Genomic DNA, 17,666 nt, shown 5'->3' on the forward strand with positions numbered 1-17,666 from the left:
CATTTTTACTGATATTGAACTGAAAATATTTCAGTTCTATTTACCGTTATTGTTTTGATAATCATTTCAATGCAACTAATGTGTGAGCAGAGTGTGTATATTATTTTGTAAAGGTCACTGTATGTTTCTCGGCTTGAGGTCAATTCGTTTACCTTGTAGCTATTTAGCCGCAGGTGTGAGTTCAAGCGTACACAGGTATAAATGTTGTTATTTGGAAAGGATAAACAGAAAGGATTAGAAAGAGTATGCTGTCACGATGTTAATACACTAAGATTTAATACACGATGAGAATCAAGATACAATAATTAAATTGTGTAAATTAATTGAAAATAAAATTCAGATTCGTAATTCCGAAAGTGTATAAAAATAAAAGGAAACAAATTTTGATTACTTTCTTAGCGGCAATTGGCGTAAAGATTCAAATATGAAGCAAAAAATAGTAGTTTTAATCTTTAATAAAAACTAAATGCAATATTACCCAATTTGATATACCATTGTACATCTGTTTGATATCATTGACTTTACCGGAATTTCTTAACTTGTATTCAAATCTGGCTGTGTTTAAATGCTAATAAAACTATTGCAATTTTAAAGTTTTTAATTGACAAAAAAATACAACATACAACATGGATGATTTTTTTTTAGTTTCTTTTTAACATTTTATTCTTACATAATTAAATTCATTTGACAATTATTTACACAAACTTTTTGTGAAAAGAATACCAATTATCTAAGCTAAGGCATTATTTCTTTTGAGGATTTTTGAGGATTTTTTTTTTTAATTCTATGATAATATTTGTGCAATGTTGAACATGATAGCCGTCATTAATCCAAATAAGTAATACAGTAGTTGTAATAAAAGTTATATTTTAGTCATGCATAACTGATATTGACGAATTTAGAATAGTTCGTCCATACATCGTTGTTCTTGAAACAATCATTATTAGTATACATGTAAGTTTCCTGACGTATAAGAGCCATTGAGGATGAGCTCCAGAGAAATCAGACTAGAAGCGTTTCGTTTGTTTGTTGGCCCGAAAGGAGAGGAAATGCAACCGCTTGTACAGATAAACGACAGAATTACCATACAAGCATTTATAGTCAACACAATCAGAAAGAGTTCCCATCGTTAGACGGGGAATATGAAGGCTTCCAAGAATGAACAAGTGACATGTCTAACTCTGAACAGTTAGAAAACGGACTATCGACATCGACCGCTTGTTCTTGATATTTGAAACTGTATGCATATATATACGTATACGTTTATGATATAGTGATGAGTTCTTGCGTCTGACAAAAACTAAATTCCTTCATGGTTATATCTTGCCATATTGGTTTGTAAGGTGATTACTCAAAATCGTTATTTGAAAATCCTGTTTGTGAGATGTAGATTCATTTCAATACAGAAATTTCGTCTCTATATTTCACAAGTGTATAACACGGAGAAGCTCTGAAGGTCCATTACTCCCATTTTGATTGGGTGTGAACCATCGATGTTTACAGCAATATCAAAGAATAAGATGATAATGGTAGAAAGAACTATGGGCGTCATGTGGCAAATATTACATGCATATCGAACAATGAGTTGTCAATCTGTATGAAAAGATTTCCAATACAACCATATATATTATTGAGAAGGAATGTTTACATGCTATTCCCTATTTTTCAAATATAACTAATTCTGACAAGAATACCCCTATTTAGCGGACAAGTAATTTATTCTTTTTTCTGTTATTGAATACCAAGAAAGAAAATAAATCCCGAAATTAATTTGAAACTTTGATACTCAAAAGTTTCCCAGCAAAATATTCACATCCCCTGGGGATAATTAGTGTTCGTCCAGTGGCATATATAACAATTGTGATGACGAATTCCTTCCTTTGTTCGAGAACAATCTTATTGAAATATAAATCTGTGATTTTACTAGGTCCACAGCTTCAATAAACCAAAGCAAAAGTTATACATCGACCTGTATCTAAATCAAATTGGTTCTCTTCTTCTTCTGGAATACAATAGTCTATCGACATTCGATGATTACATACTGTTGGCATACGTAGACTAGTCTATTTACAACATATTTACCCCTATTTATTCAAACTATGTTTTTTTCTTATGTTCAATGTATAGATGTATATATTTTAAATTGCGCTATAGTTCCGTAACTTTCTATCCAGTCGTATAAACGAATCGTCGGCAAGTGCGTACATTTTTTTAAATCAATATTTCTGGTCTGTTCCAATCTGTCCTTCACTATTGACAATGAGTATATATTACATTTTCCCAAATTCACCCATGGAAAAAATATTTAAATAGATTTTAATTTCATCAAATCTTATTTTTTTAGTATTATTTATATTTTTATGAATTATATTCTTTACACCAGAAATGTTATTTATAAACAAGCGTATGAGTTTAGTAATGACAAGTAAGACAGAGTTGTATATTATACATCTGATAGTTCAAAATGGAAAGTTATAAGTTATAAGTTATCAGCCGTGTACACTGATCAATACCTGCAGAAGTGAAAAGATGCATGAACTTGCAAGCCCGACAGGAAATCGCTTGAATACCTGGACGTGTCACCTCACACCCCTCACAATACCTTTGGAAGTAATACCTTTAGCCATGCTGGTGATCAGATGGAGAAGATCAAAATATATTTGAAAAAAGTTTATTACTTTAAAGAATTATGAACAAATTAGATTTTCGAAAACAATTTTCACGGAACACTTATTTATGATTTCAACTTTGACTTTTCACCTAATTCCAATATCAACAGTTTAAAAACAACAGACCATGGTAATTTAAAAAAAATAAGAATATTTTCCGTATCAAGTTAGTTATATCGACACGCAATTACGACTACATCGGTTACTGTAGTTTTGTTTCTTTGTGGTTTATAGACATATCGTTTTTATTAATCGGGAAAGAAGACAAAATGGCGGAGCGCAGAGAATTGATACTCTAAATTTAAAATCGATAGTGATTGCTTATCTAGCGGAATAAAACTTTAATATTTATGAATTTGAGCATTTTTATACAGAATGAACATAATATCAATTTTTGATTTTTTTGCGAAGTTTCCCTTTAACGACTTTCAAAATACACATGTAGTCAATAAACATTATTCAGTATTCTTACCTGGCATTTAAACAGAAGGAGACTTAGAAGCAATATTTGAAGCAAGTTATGTATCCAATAATAATGATCGTGAAGACCATTTTACCGAGACAGATCATAATTCCGACACTGAAATTGAAACTGACAAAGTAAGGTCAGAGACTGACATTAATACTGACACAAACACTAAAACTGATGGTGAATTAAATGGTTCAGCAGACAACAATGAACAACAATTGAGTAAGAAACAGAAACAATGGAAATTGAATGAAATGATGTGATGCTAACATGGTTGGTGAGGAAGTTTCAGCATGACATCTACTGGTAGACTACCCCGAAAGAGGGCACTTCCTGGTGTGGATATTCTTGCTGTCAATACCAGTGAGGGTTTTATTTGAAATTGTAAATATTGACATCAAGTGTGCACAAAAGAGGGACCTTTCTGGCCAGCAGTTACAAGCTGATGCCTTGATAAAAACTGAAAAACTAGATTAACTGTTATCTCCAAAGGTGATAACGTAAACATTCCTATTCCGTCCATTGATATGGGTCCTGCCGATGAGAAAAACAGAACAGGCGTTGTGATGAATATGAATGAACATGGCAACTATAAAATTGGAACTAAAGACTTAGTTGGACAAATAAAGGGATACTTGAGTAGAAACCAGGTTTAATTTCTTGCAAATACAACTTTAAATACATCTGAAATCCCAACGAGTGATATGAGTGTGAGGGTAAGAAAGGCAGTTATATGACTGTTATGTGTAAATGTAAAAGAATGAAAGTGTTGTGCAACTTCAAGGTGTCACATTTCTCTGTCTTGTAGCAACAAATAAAAAACAACTTGTTTCTAAAATGTATGAAAATTAGGTATTTTATGCATGCTGTAGATAATGCAGCTTTTTTTGCATTTGATTATTGTTCGTTACTATTTGATAATTTCAATTGTGAATGTATATTATGCTTTATTATTATTTCAAATTTTGTACAGGTTAAAACCATTTTTAAGCAATATTTTGTACATGTTACAACATGTACGAGGTACTTTTGTACATGTTATAACTTGTATTTTGGCATTGTACAAATTATAACATGTACAATATTTTTGTACATGTTATAACCTGTACAAAATTGCAACTTGTACACAACATATATATATTATATTAAATCAATTAATTTTGTGCATATACATTTTATAATGCAATTCAATTTCCATATTTTGTTTTAATATCAATAGATTTTTTTTGTATATTTTTTGTTTCAGATATATGTATACTTTTACTGTATTTTTGACTAACCCAAATTTTAAAAAATAATGGTACCATCAAATAATATATAGGTGCACAAGCAATTTAAAAATAAATGAGTGCAAGAGAGTATATTTGATATAAAAAAATGAACAAATGGATTATTTTCCCCCAGATTCAAATTAGCAGAGGCACGTTAAAATCATACATGACCTAAACAATTTTGCACACAGCACCTAAGGTTATTGCCACTCCTCTGACTGTCCACTGAACATGTAGTTAAATGTTATTTATCAGTATGTATGGTCTGATTATGTTTCTGTGTGTGAGTGAGTTGTTCCCCTTTTGCCAGTAATTTGTATTTTTGTTTGTGACGTCATCTTTGTCTGATTAAAATGTAGAAAATGGAAGCAGATGTATATGTTATCTGGGTGTGGATACATAGATATAGAAAAATATCAGCCCACAAGCCAGAATATGAAGCTAAATGTCAAGTGAGCGTAGTGAACGAGCCATTTAGCTTCATATTCTGTAGAGTGGGCTGATATTTCTCATTATCTATACATTCCACATTTAGATAACATTTTTATCATCTTTCAAAGCAATGTTTTTAATCAAAATTTCCTTTTTTAATAATTTTGCGGGAATTGTTATTACCGGAGTGTCTGTTGTTACTAGACAACACACATCATTGACATATTAAACCGTGGAACACCTTGCGGCTAAAATACGCAGGGTAAAATGTTCCCATTAACTATGTGAAGAAAAGTGTTTTTTGTACATGATAATTCATATATTGGTGTATAATATTTAAAGATGATACAAAAAACTAGAGGCTCTAAAGAGCCTGTGTCGCTCACCTTGGTCCATGTGAATATTAAACAATGGACACAGATGGATTCATGACAAAATTGTGTTTTGGTGATGGTGATTTGTTTGTAGATCTTACTTTACTAAACATTCTTGCTGCTTACAATTATCTCTATCTATAACAGTACTTTCTGTGGAAAATGTTATTGAAAATCTTCAAATTTTAAGAAAATTGTTAAAATTTGACTATGAAGGGCAATAACTCCTTAGGGGGTCAATTGACTATTTTGGTCATAGTGACTTATTTTTAGTTCTTACTTTGCTGTACATTACTTGCTGTTGACAGTTTATCTCTATCTATAATAATATTCAAGATAATAACAAAAAAACAGCAAAATTCCTCAAAATTACCAATTCAGGGGCAGCAACCTAACAACCGATTATCTGATTCATCTGAAAATTCCAGGGCAGATAGATCGTGACCTGATCAACAATTTTACTTCCTGTCAGATTTGCTCTAAATGCTTTGGTTTTTGAGTTATAAGCCAAAATCTGCATTTTACCCCCATGTTCTATTTTTAGCCATGGCGGCCATCTTGGTTTGTTGGCCGAGTTACAGGACACATTTTTTTAACTTGATACCCAAATGATGATTATGGCTAAGTTTGGTTAAATTTGGCCCAGTAGTTTCAGATAAGAAGATTTTTCTAAAAGATTACTAAGATTTAAGAAAAATGGTTAAAAATTGACTATAAAGGGCAATAACTCCTAAAGTGGTCAACTGACCATTTTGGTCATGTTGACTTATTTGTAGATCTTACTTTGCTGAACATTATTGCTGTACACAGTTTATCTCTATCTATAATAATATTCAAGATAATAACCAAAAACAAGAAAATTTGTCATGTTGACTTATTTGTAGATCTTACTTTGCTGAACATTATTGCTGTTTACAGTTTATCTCTATCTATAATAATATTCAAGATAATAACCAAAAACAGCAAAATTTCCTTAAAATTACCATTTCAGGGGCAGCAACCCAACAACGAAATGTCCGATTCATCTGAAAATTTCAGGGCAGATAGTTCTTGACCTGATGAACAATTTTACCCCATGTCAGATTTGCTCTAAATGCTTTGGTTTTTGAGTTATAAGCCAAAAACTGCATTTTACCCCTATGTTCTATTTTTAGCCATGGCGACCATCTTGGTAGGTTGGCCAGATCACCCGACACATTTTTAAAACTAAATACCCCAATGATGATTATGGATAAGTTTGGTTAAATTTAGCCCAGTAGTTTCAGAGGAGAAGATTTTTCTAAAAGATTACTAAGATTTACGAAAAATGGTTAAAAATTGACTATAAAGGGCAATAACTCCTAAAGTGGTCAACTGACCATTTTGGTCATGTTGACTTATTTGTAGATCTTACTTTGCTGAACATTATTGCTGTACACAGTTTATCTCTATCTATAATAATATTCAAGATAATAACCAAAAACAAGAAAATTTCCTTAAAATTACCATTTCAGGGGCGGCGACCCAACAACAGATTGTCTGATTCATCGGAAAATTTCAGGGCAGATAGATCTTCACCTGATGAACAATTTTACCCCCATGTCAGATTTTCTCTAAATGCTTTGGTTTTTGAGTTATAAGCCAAAAACTGCATTTTACCCATATGTTCTATTTTTAGCAATGGCGGCCATCTTGGTTGGTTGGGCGGGGCACTGGACACATTTTTTAAACTAAATACCCAAATGATGATTATGGCCAAGTTTGGTTAAATTTGGCCCAGTAGTTTCAGAGGAGAAGATTTTTCTAAAAGATTACTAATATTTACGAAAAATGGTTAAAAATTGACTATAAAGGGCAATAACTCCTAAAGTGGTCAACTGACCATTATGGTCATGTTAACTTATTTGTAGATCTTACTTTGCTGAACATTATTGCTGTTTACAGTTTATCTCTATCTATAATAATATTCAAGATAATAACCAAAAACAGCAAAATTTCCTTAAAATTACCATTTCAGGGGCAGCAACCCAACAACGAAATGTCCGATTCATCTGACAATTTCTGGGCAAATAGATCTTGACCTGATAAACATTTTTACCCGTGAAAGATTTGCTCTAAATGCTTTGGTTTTTGAGTTAGAAGCCAAAAACTGCATTTTACCCCCTATGTTCTATTTTTAGCCATGGCGGCCATCTTGGTTGGTTGGCTGGGTCACCGGACACATTTTTTAAACTAGATACCCCGATGATGATTGTGGCCAAGTTTGGTTTAATTGAACCCAGCAGTTTCAGAGGAGAAGACTTTTTGTAAAAGTTAACGACGCCGGACGACGCCGGACGCAAAGTGATGGGAAAAGTTCACGTGGCCCTTTAGACCAGGTGAGCTAAAAAGCGGTCCAATTCATGTGGAGGGATTTCATCAATTTTTCTGGTATCATTATGTTTAGTTTTCAAATATGATTGAAAGATGTTGAGATCAGATTTGGTTTTTCTGCAGGTATTTTTGCTTTCTTGTTCTTTGATGAATGATTCTAATTCAGCATCTGTTACATCTCTGAATCTTTGATGGTCTGCTGATGTAGTGGTTGCTTGTTTTTTGTTTACATTTTTTGCTGCGATATCTTCAATTTCTTTTTCTGAGTGTACATTATCATCTTGTTGTTTTTGTGTAATTTGATTGGATTGGGTGTTTACCGGGAGATTTTTATACTGCTCAATTGATCTAGGTTTTGAAAAGTCCCAATAATTACAACATGGGCTATCCATTTCACTTAAGAGTTCATTTGTGTCTTCTTCTAATTTCCATATTGCATCATCATCAGTTTTACTTTGACTTTCATGCGCTGAATTTCCCCCGAATTGATGTAAAAAAATGTCTGTTTGATTGGTCTTCAAAAGCATCATCTTTGTCAGTAGCCATTTTGTATGTTTGTTTTGTTTTGTTTTAGCAGACGAAAATAAGACATTAGACTTGTCAGAAAGGGGTTGTTGTATTGCTGTAGATTTTTTTTTGCCATTTTTTTATTTAAAATGAAACGCTCAATCTAGAGTGTATATAACATGTGCATTTAATTAATCAATTTTTATTATTAATTTTACTGTGAATTTGATATTCACTATACGTTTTTTTAATAATTTAAACTGCCACCCCCGCATTGTTGACATTTGTATCGATAGATTGATCTCGATACAGTTCAGATCAATAGTTCAAATCAGGTCAAATAGTTCAGTTTCTGAAAAAAAGTAGTCCAGGCAGAACTTATCAAGACTGTCGTGGACACCGTTTTATCAACATCTCGTTTCAGAATGTAAAGTAGTTTTAGGAAAAAAGAAATGGTCAATTGTAAAATAAGTACTGCAAGTGTAATTTGTTTTATTAAAAGAATATATTTGGTGACTTATCACCATTACAATACAAGGCAATATGTTGGGAGAATTTGTTGATAAGTCCTGCTCACTTGATAATGTCTCCTCACTTGCACGTGCTAACTGGATACGAGTTTTACGGATATGTTGAGGAAGCTGATATAGCGGTAGGGAAGGATGATAAGTGTTTTTATCTGTCCGTATATAATCGCCTCCATCCTTGCTACCAGAGCTATTCCCCAAGTATGTAATTTAAACATAGGAGAGATAATAGACAAAAAAGTATAAGCTTATAATCATCCCAAAACTAGTTTTTCTGATTATTTAACTTACAAGTTTCTTTGTTGATGTGTCAGCTCCAGGATATCCAACTACATAAACACCTCCAGCATTTATTGCTTCTGCTTGGCACAGTGAATTTATTTCCACTGAACCATGAGATTTTTCCACAGATTTTAGCCAGTCTAAGTTTTCATAAGTCCCTCGCTGAAAATATACAAAACTATTAATTTTTTTATAACTAATGCAATCCAGCTTCACTTATACTAAATGAATGTGTCCTCTTTTCTTTATTCCAAAAAAATATATTGCAACAAATTTTAGCACTAAAATACAAAAGTGCAGATTAAAGCAATTTAAGAATCTAAGAATTTAAGTTCATGAATATCAGAAAAAATAGGAGATTAGTGATAGGCAAGAATTTCTTCAAGCATACAATTCATCTCACCATTTGGTAATATGCAAATTCAAAGAAAACAGAACTTATTCCAAGCCAATTTATAGTTCATATTCTCTGACATTCTAGGGATTTATTTCTCACATCTCTGGAGAGATAAAACTTTAAGACTACGAAAATAATAAAAAAAATATTGATTTCATGAACCTAAATACTATGTAATGCAAAATAAGCAGCTGTGCCAAGAGATGATATGCCGATTTGTGCATTTGAAATTATATATTAAATATTGAAATTGTTGCCAGATTAAATAGACAATAATAGTGCATTGACTTGACATATCAATTATATAAGGATGAGGCTTAGAAACAGGGAAATGCGAGGCTGTGCCGAGCTATTTCCCCGTTTCAGGCCGAATCCTTATATCAATATTAATGATATGTCAAGTATTGTTGTATGCATTGGAAACAAGAACAGGTAGAAGAGGTCGTATGAATAATTAAATATTATTCAGCAACTTCTATTTAAATATTCATGAGGAAAAGTGATATCGGGTCAGTGACTGTATATGACATAGAAATATACAGTCAACGCATTTTGACTGCTCAAATAGAACGAGTGCAGTATAAAATGGAATATTGGGATGGTATCTTAGAAGTTAGTTAAATAGCTCTGCTGAAAATAATACAGGAGGATAATCTTAATGGTGATGGGTGAGCTTATTAACAAATGTTTACCAGTTTATTTGGGAGTTTAGGATCAGCAGACAGAACTCTCCATACTTGTTTACATTTTTCAAGAAATGTCTTATCATTACAATTTTCTTCAAAGTTGAAAATCAGTGGACCATATCCTGTAGTAGCAGAATGTAAACTATGAACTCTGTCCACAGCCATGTCTCCTTCACCTGCAGAATTCATTGCTAGATCTACTAACACTTGCAGCTCTTTAATACCTATAAAATATAACTCCAACTTGTTCTTATTTCTATTGAAATATTGAAGTAAATAAAGGCAAATTCTCATTTAAGGAATAGGTAAGGTCATTGGTAAATCTATGATTATTTAATATCAATCAGACTAAATTTCAAATCTCAACAACACATTATTTTTTTTTTAAAACAAGAAAGTTACTCCAGTACACAAATGCCCCATCCGCACTATCATTTTCTATGTTCAGTGGACCATTAAAATGGGGGAAAATTTTGTAATTTGGCATTAAAATTAGAAAGATCATATCATAGGGAACATGTGTACTAAGTTTCAAGTTGATTGGACTTCAACTTCATGAAAAACTACCTTGACGAAAAAAACAGACGGTCCAAGTACACAGTTATTTCGTAGTGCATTTCCTTTAGACAATAAATGAAAATAAAAAAAATCCCACCTGCGCTTTCTCAATAATATTTTTACAGTGTGTTGTACTACTTTTGGGACAAATTATATCAAAATATAGAAAACTTCATCAGCTCTAACTCAAAATATGGACAATTTTATGTTAAGGGGGTCTTGAAATCTTTTGACAGCTTCCGAAGTGCTAATTTTTGACCTTTTTCAGCTGGACCTAATCACTACTTCACATTAATATTTATGGCCCAAATTGTTTTACAGTGTCATTTTACCCCCCTACTTGCTATATGAGGAATAAAACATGGAGAAATAAATTTGGAAGGGGTTTAACAAAAATTGGCAAGTAACACACTGTCCACACTAAGGACTATATTCGTGGACAACGAAAATCAAAGGAAGATAACTGTGTACTCGGACCAGACGGACGAAAGGGCAGACAAACAGAGGGACTACGGACAGACGATCGAACCAACAAATTGACCCACAGACAAGAAAACATACTGCCATAAATAGGGCATTACAAATGGGGCATAAAAAATCTATGGCTTTGAAATTGGAGATTTGATGATTTTAATATAAATTTAAGAAGGCTTTTCAATGATTTTATGTGCATTTTTACCCTTTTTAGAACAGGGTAAAATGGAAAATAAAAATGGTGATAACAGATACATAAATGATAAATCATCATGCTCCATACTATTAAAGGCTGGGCATCAAAATCTTTTATATACAAGTTGACAATTTATGTTACTACAATAATACTTACTACGCATTGATTCTCTAAGCCACAAGATGAGATTTTTACAATCAGCAAACATTATCAAACATTTTGCCTTTTCATCATTGACATCACTAAGTATAGAGCAAGTTTTCAACAAGGATTCATCCAATGTCTTCATTTTTGTATCAGCATTACCAGTCTGCATAGTAAAAAAAAGAATTTGAAAATTAATTAACTTTTTCAAGTTGAACTAAATATTCACAACTTAATAAATATTTTTAAAAATAAAATAACTGCCCAATACTTTTAACAAGAAAAATATCCACCTCTAAGAATGTGGTAACAGTCTACTACTAAATACCTAAAGCCTGTTTATTTCTTATACTTAACTTTATAAGTGTGAAAATATATTTCCCCAATGCCAATTATATTTCCCATTTGTCTGCTTATCAGAGTGCTTTGTTCAATTTTCAAAAGATACAGAATACAAATTGCTTACATCTTTTTCTAACGTTAGTATTGTTGATTTCCAATTACTACCCAAAAAACTTTTACCAAGATTAAAATAGATAAAGTTGTTTGTATTACCATTTTCTGTCAAAATCTTAGCAATTTTATAGTGTATTTTTCAAAGCTCTGTCACATACTCATGCTCACCAATTGAAGGGTTTCCTTTATCTGATCAAAATTGCCTTTCAAATCATAAACATTGACTACTTTCATGATTGCTTCAGCTCCTTTTGAACAGTTACATATAGTTCTATATTGTTCAAACTGATGAATTCTTTGATCTATCCAATTGATATCATTTCCTCCACTATGTTTCTTCAATTCCTGTTTTAACCTTACTATATTGTCTGTCTGAAAGTGACTTTTAAATTTTGAAAAATAAATTTTTCCTTCTTCCAACTCGGCACATAGTTCAGTCCATAACTTTTTTGTAGGCTCCCAAACTTCCTTTAAAATTTCATCTACAGATAGTTTACTACCTTTTTTCTTTTCCATAAGTTGTCCTTTTTTATCTAAAAGCTGAGTGAAAGAATCACCATCGACCGTATATTGCTTTAATTCTTTCATGGTTAACATATGAAGTGTATTCAAGCCAAAAGCAGTAACTTTGGGGCAGTAGTTATCTAACTTTATGATTTCTTCACTTTCTGTTGATTGAACATATATGTCAGGAGTAGCAACAAGTTTAACTCCAACTACTTTTACTTCTGCACAAATGTGTTTCAACTCAACCTTTTTCAAATCCTCAAAGCTTTTTATTCTTTCTGACAAATTTTCTGTGTTTCCTGTGAAATAAAAATATATTGAAAACCATTTATACAGAAATTCATCTCGAAAAGTAAGTTTTTTTCAATCCAGAATTTTTTTTATGACAGATTATTTGAAATCTTGTCATTGTTATTTCATCATTTTTCATAAAAATTCTTTGCAAGGCACACCTTCAAACTACTAAAGAGGACAAGCCCCGAACAGTTGAGGCAAGTATGGACACAACTAAGCTTGATACTGATCTGCATTTGGATTGGGATGAAATAGTTGACACAGCATAGGTTTCTGACACGGAATGAATTTATTGGTCTTAGATCTTAATAAATTGCTTCGCCAAGCACAGCTGGATACAACCACAAAATTCTAACCATAAACAGTTGGTCAAAAATGGACACATCAAAGAACTTAAAATTTTGTAATTTGATTTGAATTTATATTAACTTTTTTGCTTTTGGGCAATACACTACGCTGTTGCGAATTGACCCCCTTTTTTGCCACTTATTCCTAAATGGTTTGAGTCATAACCCCCCTTTCTATAGTCAATCCTAACCATCCCTTTGTTGTATGGTGACTTGTGATATAATTTCAGAGAGATTCATACACTTTAACACAAGTTATTGTCTGAAAACTAAATCAAAGCCTTAAAGGCTGTAAAAGTAATTGCTGCCATGTTAATGTTTGGGGACTTTTATTTTTCATCCACATATATACAAGAATTAAACCTGACATGAGTGTTGTCTAGTTAAAAGTAAGAAGGTTTTAACTTTATATAAATAAAAGACTTTAGCAGAAAGTCATTTTTAATATGTTTTATATTTCACAAGGAGATAACACGTTTACCAGGCTAAAGTTGGGGTCAAATATACATGTGCTGAAACATATAACTCAAAAAGAAATCATCATGGATTATCCCCTGGTAGTGTTTGTAACTGGGCAATAATTTCCTTTATTGATTTAATTTTAACAATTTTCATTATTAATTTATATTTAACCATTAACACAAATGATTAAGTTAAAACATTTCAACTTTCCAGACGCAAATGTTAAAAAACGGGAAAGAAATAAAATATCTTACAAGACATAAACATGTAAAGAATAAATGTATATTTCAGCTTAATAAAAATATTTTCATAATGTTACTTTGTCATCATTTTTAAAACTAAGTTCCAAACATTATTGCTCAGTTGATATGTGTCCTTCTGATGCGGTACCAACACAGGCACTTGTGCATGTGGGTACGAGATAACTACAATTCTCATGCAATCCCGAAAAGGGAGGTCATCACAGACAAACATGACATTAAATCGTTATCACTGAACTAGTATATATATTGTATAGGGGCCAGCTGAAGGACGCCTCCGGGTGCAGGAATTTTTCGCTGCATTGAAGACCTGTTGGTGACCTTAATTCTGCTGTTGTATGTTTTTCTATGGTCGGGTTGTTGTCTCTTTGACAAATTCCCCATTTCCATTCTCAATTTTATTATACGAACAAGAACAAACAGCTCTACGTTGCTTTGATATTTATCAATTTTCAGGAAACATTGCGAAAAATGATCTTCAATATTTCGAAAACATGTGAAATAAAATTGCTAACACGGTGGACCGTCGAGTGTCAACAAACGTAGTAGAATTGTTCACTGAAAAGACGAGGATAATGGTTTCATCTGACATTTGTTATGCAAACCCAGTTTTGATCATGATATTCAAAAAGACGTACTTTTTTTCAATCTATGTATTAATTAACTAGAAAATTCCAAATTGTAAATATCTGGACCGACTTGGCATCTACTACGTTTGGACGGGTCCATTTCATTACTAAGGTGATCGATAAATATTACGGAGTTTTGACAGAAAAGGAAAACGAACTTATTGTTATGTGTTTTCAACAAGGGTTTCGTTCCGCTAAATTATTTGCGCAAATAAAGTTTGTCTATTTTTAGATTACAGGTAATAATTTGACACTACGCATTAACCTGTGTAGTGATTTTGATTTTACGATAAATGTATGAATGAACGATAATTTTATGAATGAACAAGAGCACCTGACCTCTTAAAGAAACACAAATTAAACATAAAAAACCGTATTTATTAGGAGATAATTCAGTTAAATTTTCAATACTAAATCAACAACTGAAATGAATCCATATTTTGTTGAAACATCGTACGAACGGCGGAAAACGGAATCGCATTTATAAAAATGTACTTTTTTTCACTCGGACTTCTATGTTATTTGATAGTCAAACGGTTGACCCTTTAAATACAAAAATACATCTACAAGAACATATTCTGAAACTTCTTAAATCCACTAACTTTTTTTTAAAGTTTCAAGCTATGTATTGCATTAGAAAACATACATAGGTGTTAAAGAATGACTGACCAGGAGCCTGTTAAACAAAATACTATGGCTTGATCTGGGCGGAGTCTCTGATCTGGGTCACAAAGATGGCCATACGCGACGGCATAAAAGCAATTGCTTTAAAAAATGCTTATTTGGGCCCCTTTTTTTGCCCTTAATTCCTAAAACAGTTGGGACCATAACCCCCAAAATCAATCCGAACCTTCCTTTAGCAGTTATAAACCTTGTGTTAAAATCTTATTGATATCTATTTACTTATACTAATGTTATCATATGGAAACAATCAGTCTTTGGACGACACTGATGACGACTACGCAGACGTCTTCAACAACTACGATGTGATACCAATATACGACCAAAAGTTTTTTGATTTTTGCAGTCAGATAAAAATAACAGTTCTATAATAATATAATGTATTTTAATCTCTGTAACCTACCTCCACAGTTTTTACATACATACACAAAATGCTGTACCACTTCTAAATCTGATTTATAACAATCAAGTTGTTTTTGTCTCAGACTTATAGAATCTAAGACTATATCCTTGTCAACTGGAAGATCTTTCATCTCCTGTAGAATTATCTTGAAATTGTCTTTTTCGGCACAGATATTCTCCAGATTGTAGGCATTTATTTTTCCATCACACAATTCTTCACAAATGGTTCTGATGACCAGCATAAAATTATCCAAGTCATCCATGCATTCTCTTTGCATAGCCTTGGGATAAACGTCTGTATATAATAAGAAAATAAAGAATTATTGCACATAACCTAAGCTCAATATGTATATAGACAACATGGAAAAAATCACGAATTATTTCAAAAATGCTGCACAAATATTTTTTTTAAAAGTTTACCAGATTAATGCTATACAAAAGCTTTCATATTTTTTTTTGTGATAATAAATAACATCAGTAACATTTCTATTTTTCAGCATATGCATACATGATTCTATATACTTTCAATAACTATGAATATATTTATTAACGAAGGAACTAGAGTTTCCATGTCATATTGTCTTATGTTATCTTAAAAGCAACAATGAAAGGCAATGTTTTTATTCTTTTTTTCTTTTATTTTTTTTTTGTATTCAGAAAGTAACAAACATGCACATTAATTTACAATCATGTAATCGATATCACTGTCAAAACTTGAACAGAACAGTCAATGTATATGAGACAGCCATCAAACAAAAAGAATAAAATGTAATACGATTCTTATTAAAAAATCACATTTTTTTCTGCAGGGACTCAATCCCTGTGTTACAAGTCAGCACTCTAACTGACTGAGCTAAAGAATGTTCTTCATGAGCTGAAGCACTGGGTCCAGGGACTCAATTTATTGCCCTTTGAAATTTGTTGCCTACCAATAGTCCCTTAAGTGTGGTGGACAGTGTATAACTTGCAAATTATTTTCAGACACCTTCCAAATTTATTTCTTCATATCTTATGCCTAAAATAGTAAGCAGGGAATGAAATTAAATCAAGAACAAAATTTGGGGCATGAATTTTTAAGAGAAGTAGTGATTTTGTCCAGTTTGAAAAGGTAAACCAGATGCTCCGCAGGGCGCAGATTTATACGACTGCAGAGGTTGAACCCTCAATGCTTGGGGCAAGTATGGAAACAACATTCAAGCTGGATTCAGCTCTGAATTTGGATTGTGATTAAATAGTTGACACAGCATAGGTTTCTGACACAGAATGAATGTGGTCTAATGAACTTAAACATTTTCAAAGAATAATAATCATGGCTAAAAATAACAAAAAAGCTTCATCAGCAACATCTTATATTGGCAAATTTCCAATGAAGCTGATTAAACTAAAGTTATTGGCAAATTTCCAAAATACATAATTTAAAAGCAGTTTAGGCAAGATAAACAAAAAAGCTTCATCAGCAACATTTCATATTGGCAAATTTCCAATGAAGTTCATTAAACTAAAGTTATTGGCAAATTTCCAATGTAATTTATTAATATAAAGTTTTTGGCAAATTTCCAATATACATAATTTAAAAGCAGTTTAGGTGAGATATTCAAATGAGTTTCAATTACCAACCTTACACTGCTTTTAAATTGTGTTTTGTACTTAAGTAATTGTCCATTAACCTTGAAACCCTTTTTCCCCCTTTTGAGCACCTTATTCCTTAATGGTTTGAGCCATAACTCCCAAAGACAATTCTTACCATCCCTTTGTGGTATTCCAATATCCAAAATCTAAATACATGGTTAGATTCAGCATATCAAAGAACCCCATATAGTCAATTTTTGTTGAAATCTAAACTTAGTTTAATTTTGGACCCTTTGGACCTTAATGTACACCAATTTGAAAACGGAACCAAAAATTAAGAATCTAAATACACGGTTAGATTTGGCATATCAAAGAACCCCCATAGTTCAATTTTTGATGAAATCAAACAAAGTTTAATTTTGGACCCTTTTGGCCCCTAATTCCTAAACTGTTAGAACCCAAACTCAATCCCTACCTTCCTTTTGTGGTCATAAACCTTGTGTTTAAATTTCATAGATTTTTATTTACTTATACTAGTTATTGTGCGAAAACCAAAAAAATGCTTATTTGGGCCCTTTTTGGCCCCTAATTCCTAAACTGTTGGGACCAAAACTCCCAAAATCAATCCCAACCTTCCTTTTGTGTTCATAAACCTTGTGTTCAAATTTCATAGATTTCTATTAACTTATACTAAAGTTATAGTGTGAAAACCAAATGTCTT

The 17,666-nt window shown here is 32.1% G+C and overlaps 1 protein-coding gene across 1 annotated transcript in view; it reads right to left on the reverse strand.

Annotated features, from left to right (window-relative positions):
* Nucleotides 1-17,666, reverse strand: part of LOC139515801 (E3 ubiquitin-protein ligase rnf213-alpha-like) — a 175,322-nt gene that overhangs the window by 119,853 nt on the left and 37,803 nt on the right. Inside the window, exons 15-19 of the mRNA XM_071305540.1 lie at nucleotides 15,378-15,671; nucleotides 11,963-12,600; nucleotides 11,351-11,504; nucleotides 9,973-10,190; nucleotides 8,893-9,045 (exon numbers count right to left, since the gene is read on the reverse strand). Of these exons, the coding sequence (XP_071161641.1) occupies nucleotides 8,893-9,045; nucleotides 9,973-10,190; nucleotides 11,351-11,504; nucleotides 11,963-12,600; nucleotides 15,378-15,671 (1,457 nt within the window). The remainder of the gene's footprint in view (nucleotides 1-8,892; nucleotides 9,046-9,972; nucleotides 10,191-11,350; nucleotides 11,505-11,962; nucleotides 12,601-15,377; nucleotides 15,672-17,666) is intronic.

The sequence above is a fragment of the Mytilus edulis genome, chromosome 1 (assembly GCF_963676685.1).
Source record: "Mytilus edulis chromosome 1, xbMytEdul2.2, whole genome shotgun sequence".
In the NCBI taxonomy this organism is placed as follows: Eukaryota; Metazoa; Mollusca; class Bivalvia; order Mytilida; family Mytilidae; genus Mytilus; species Mytilus edulis.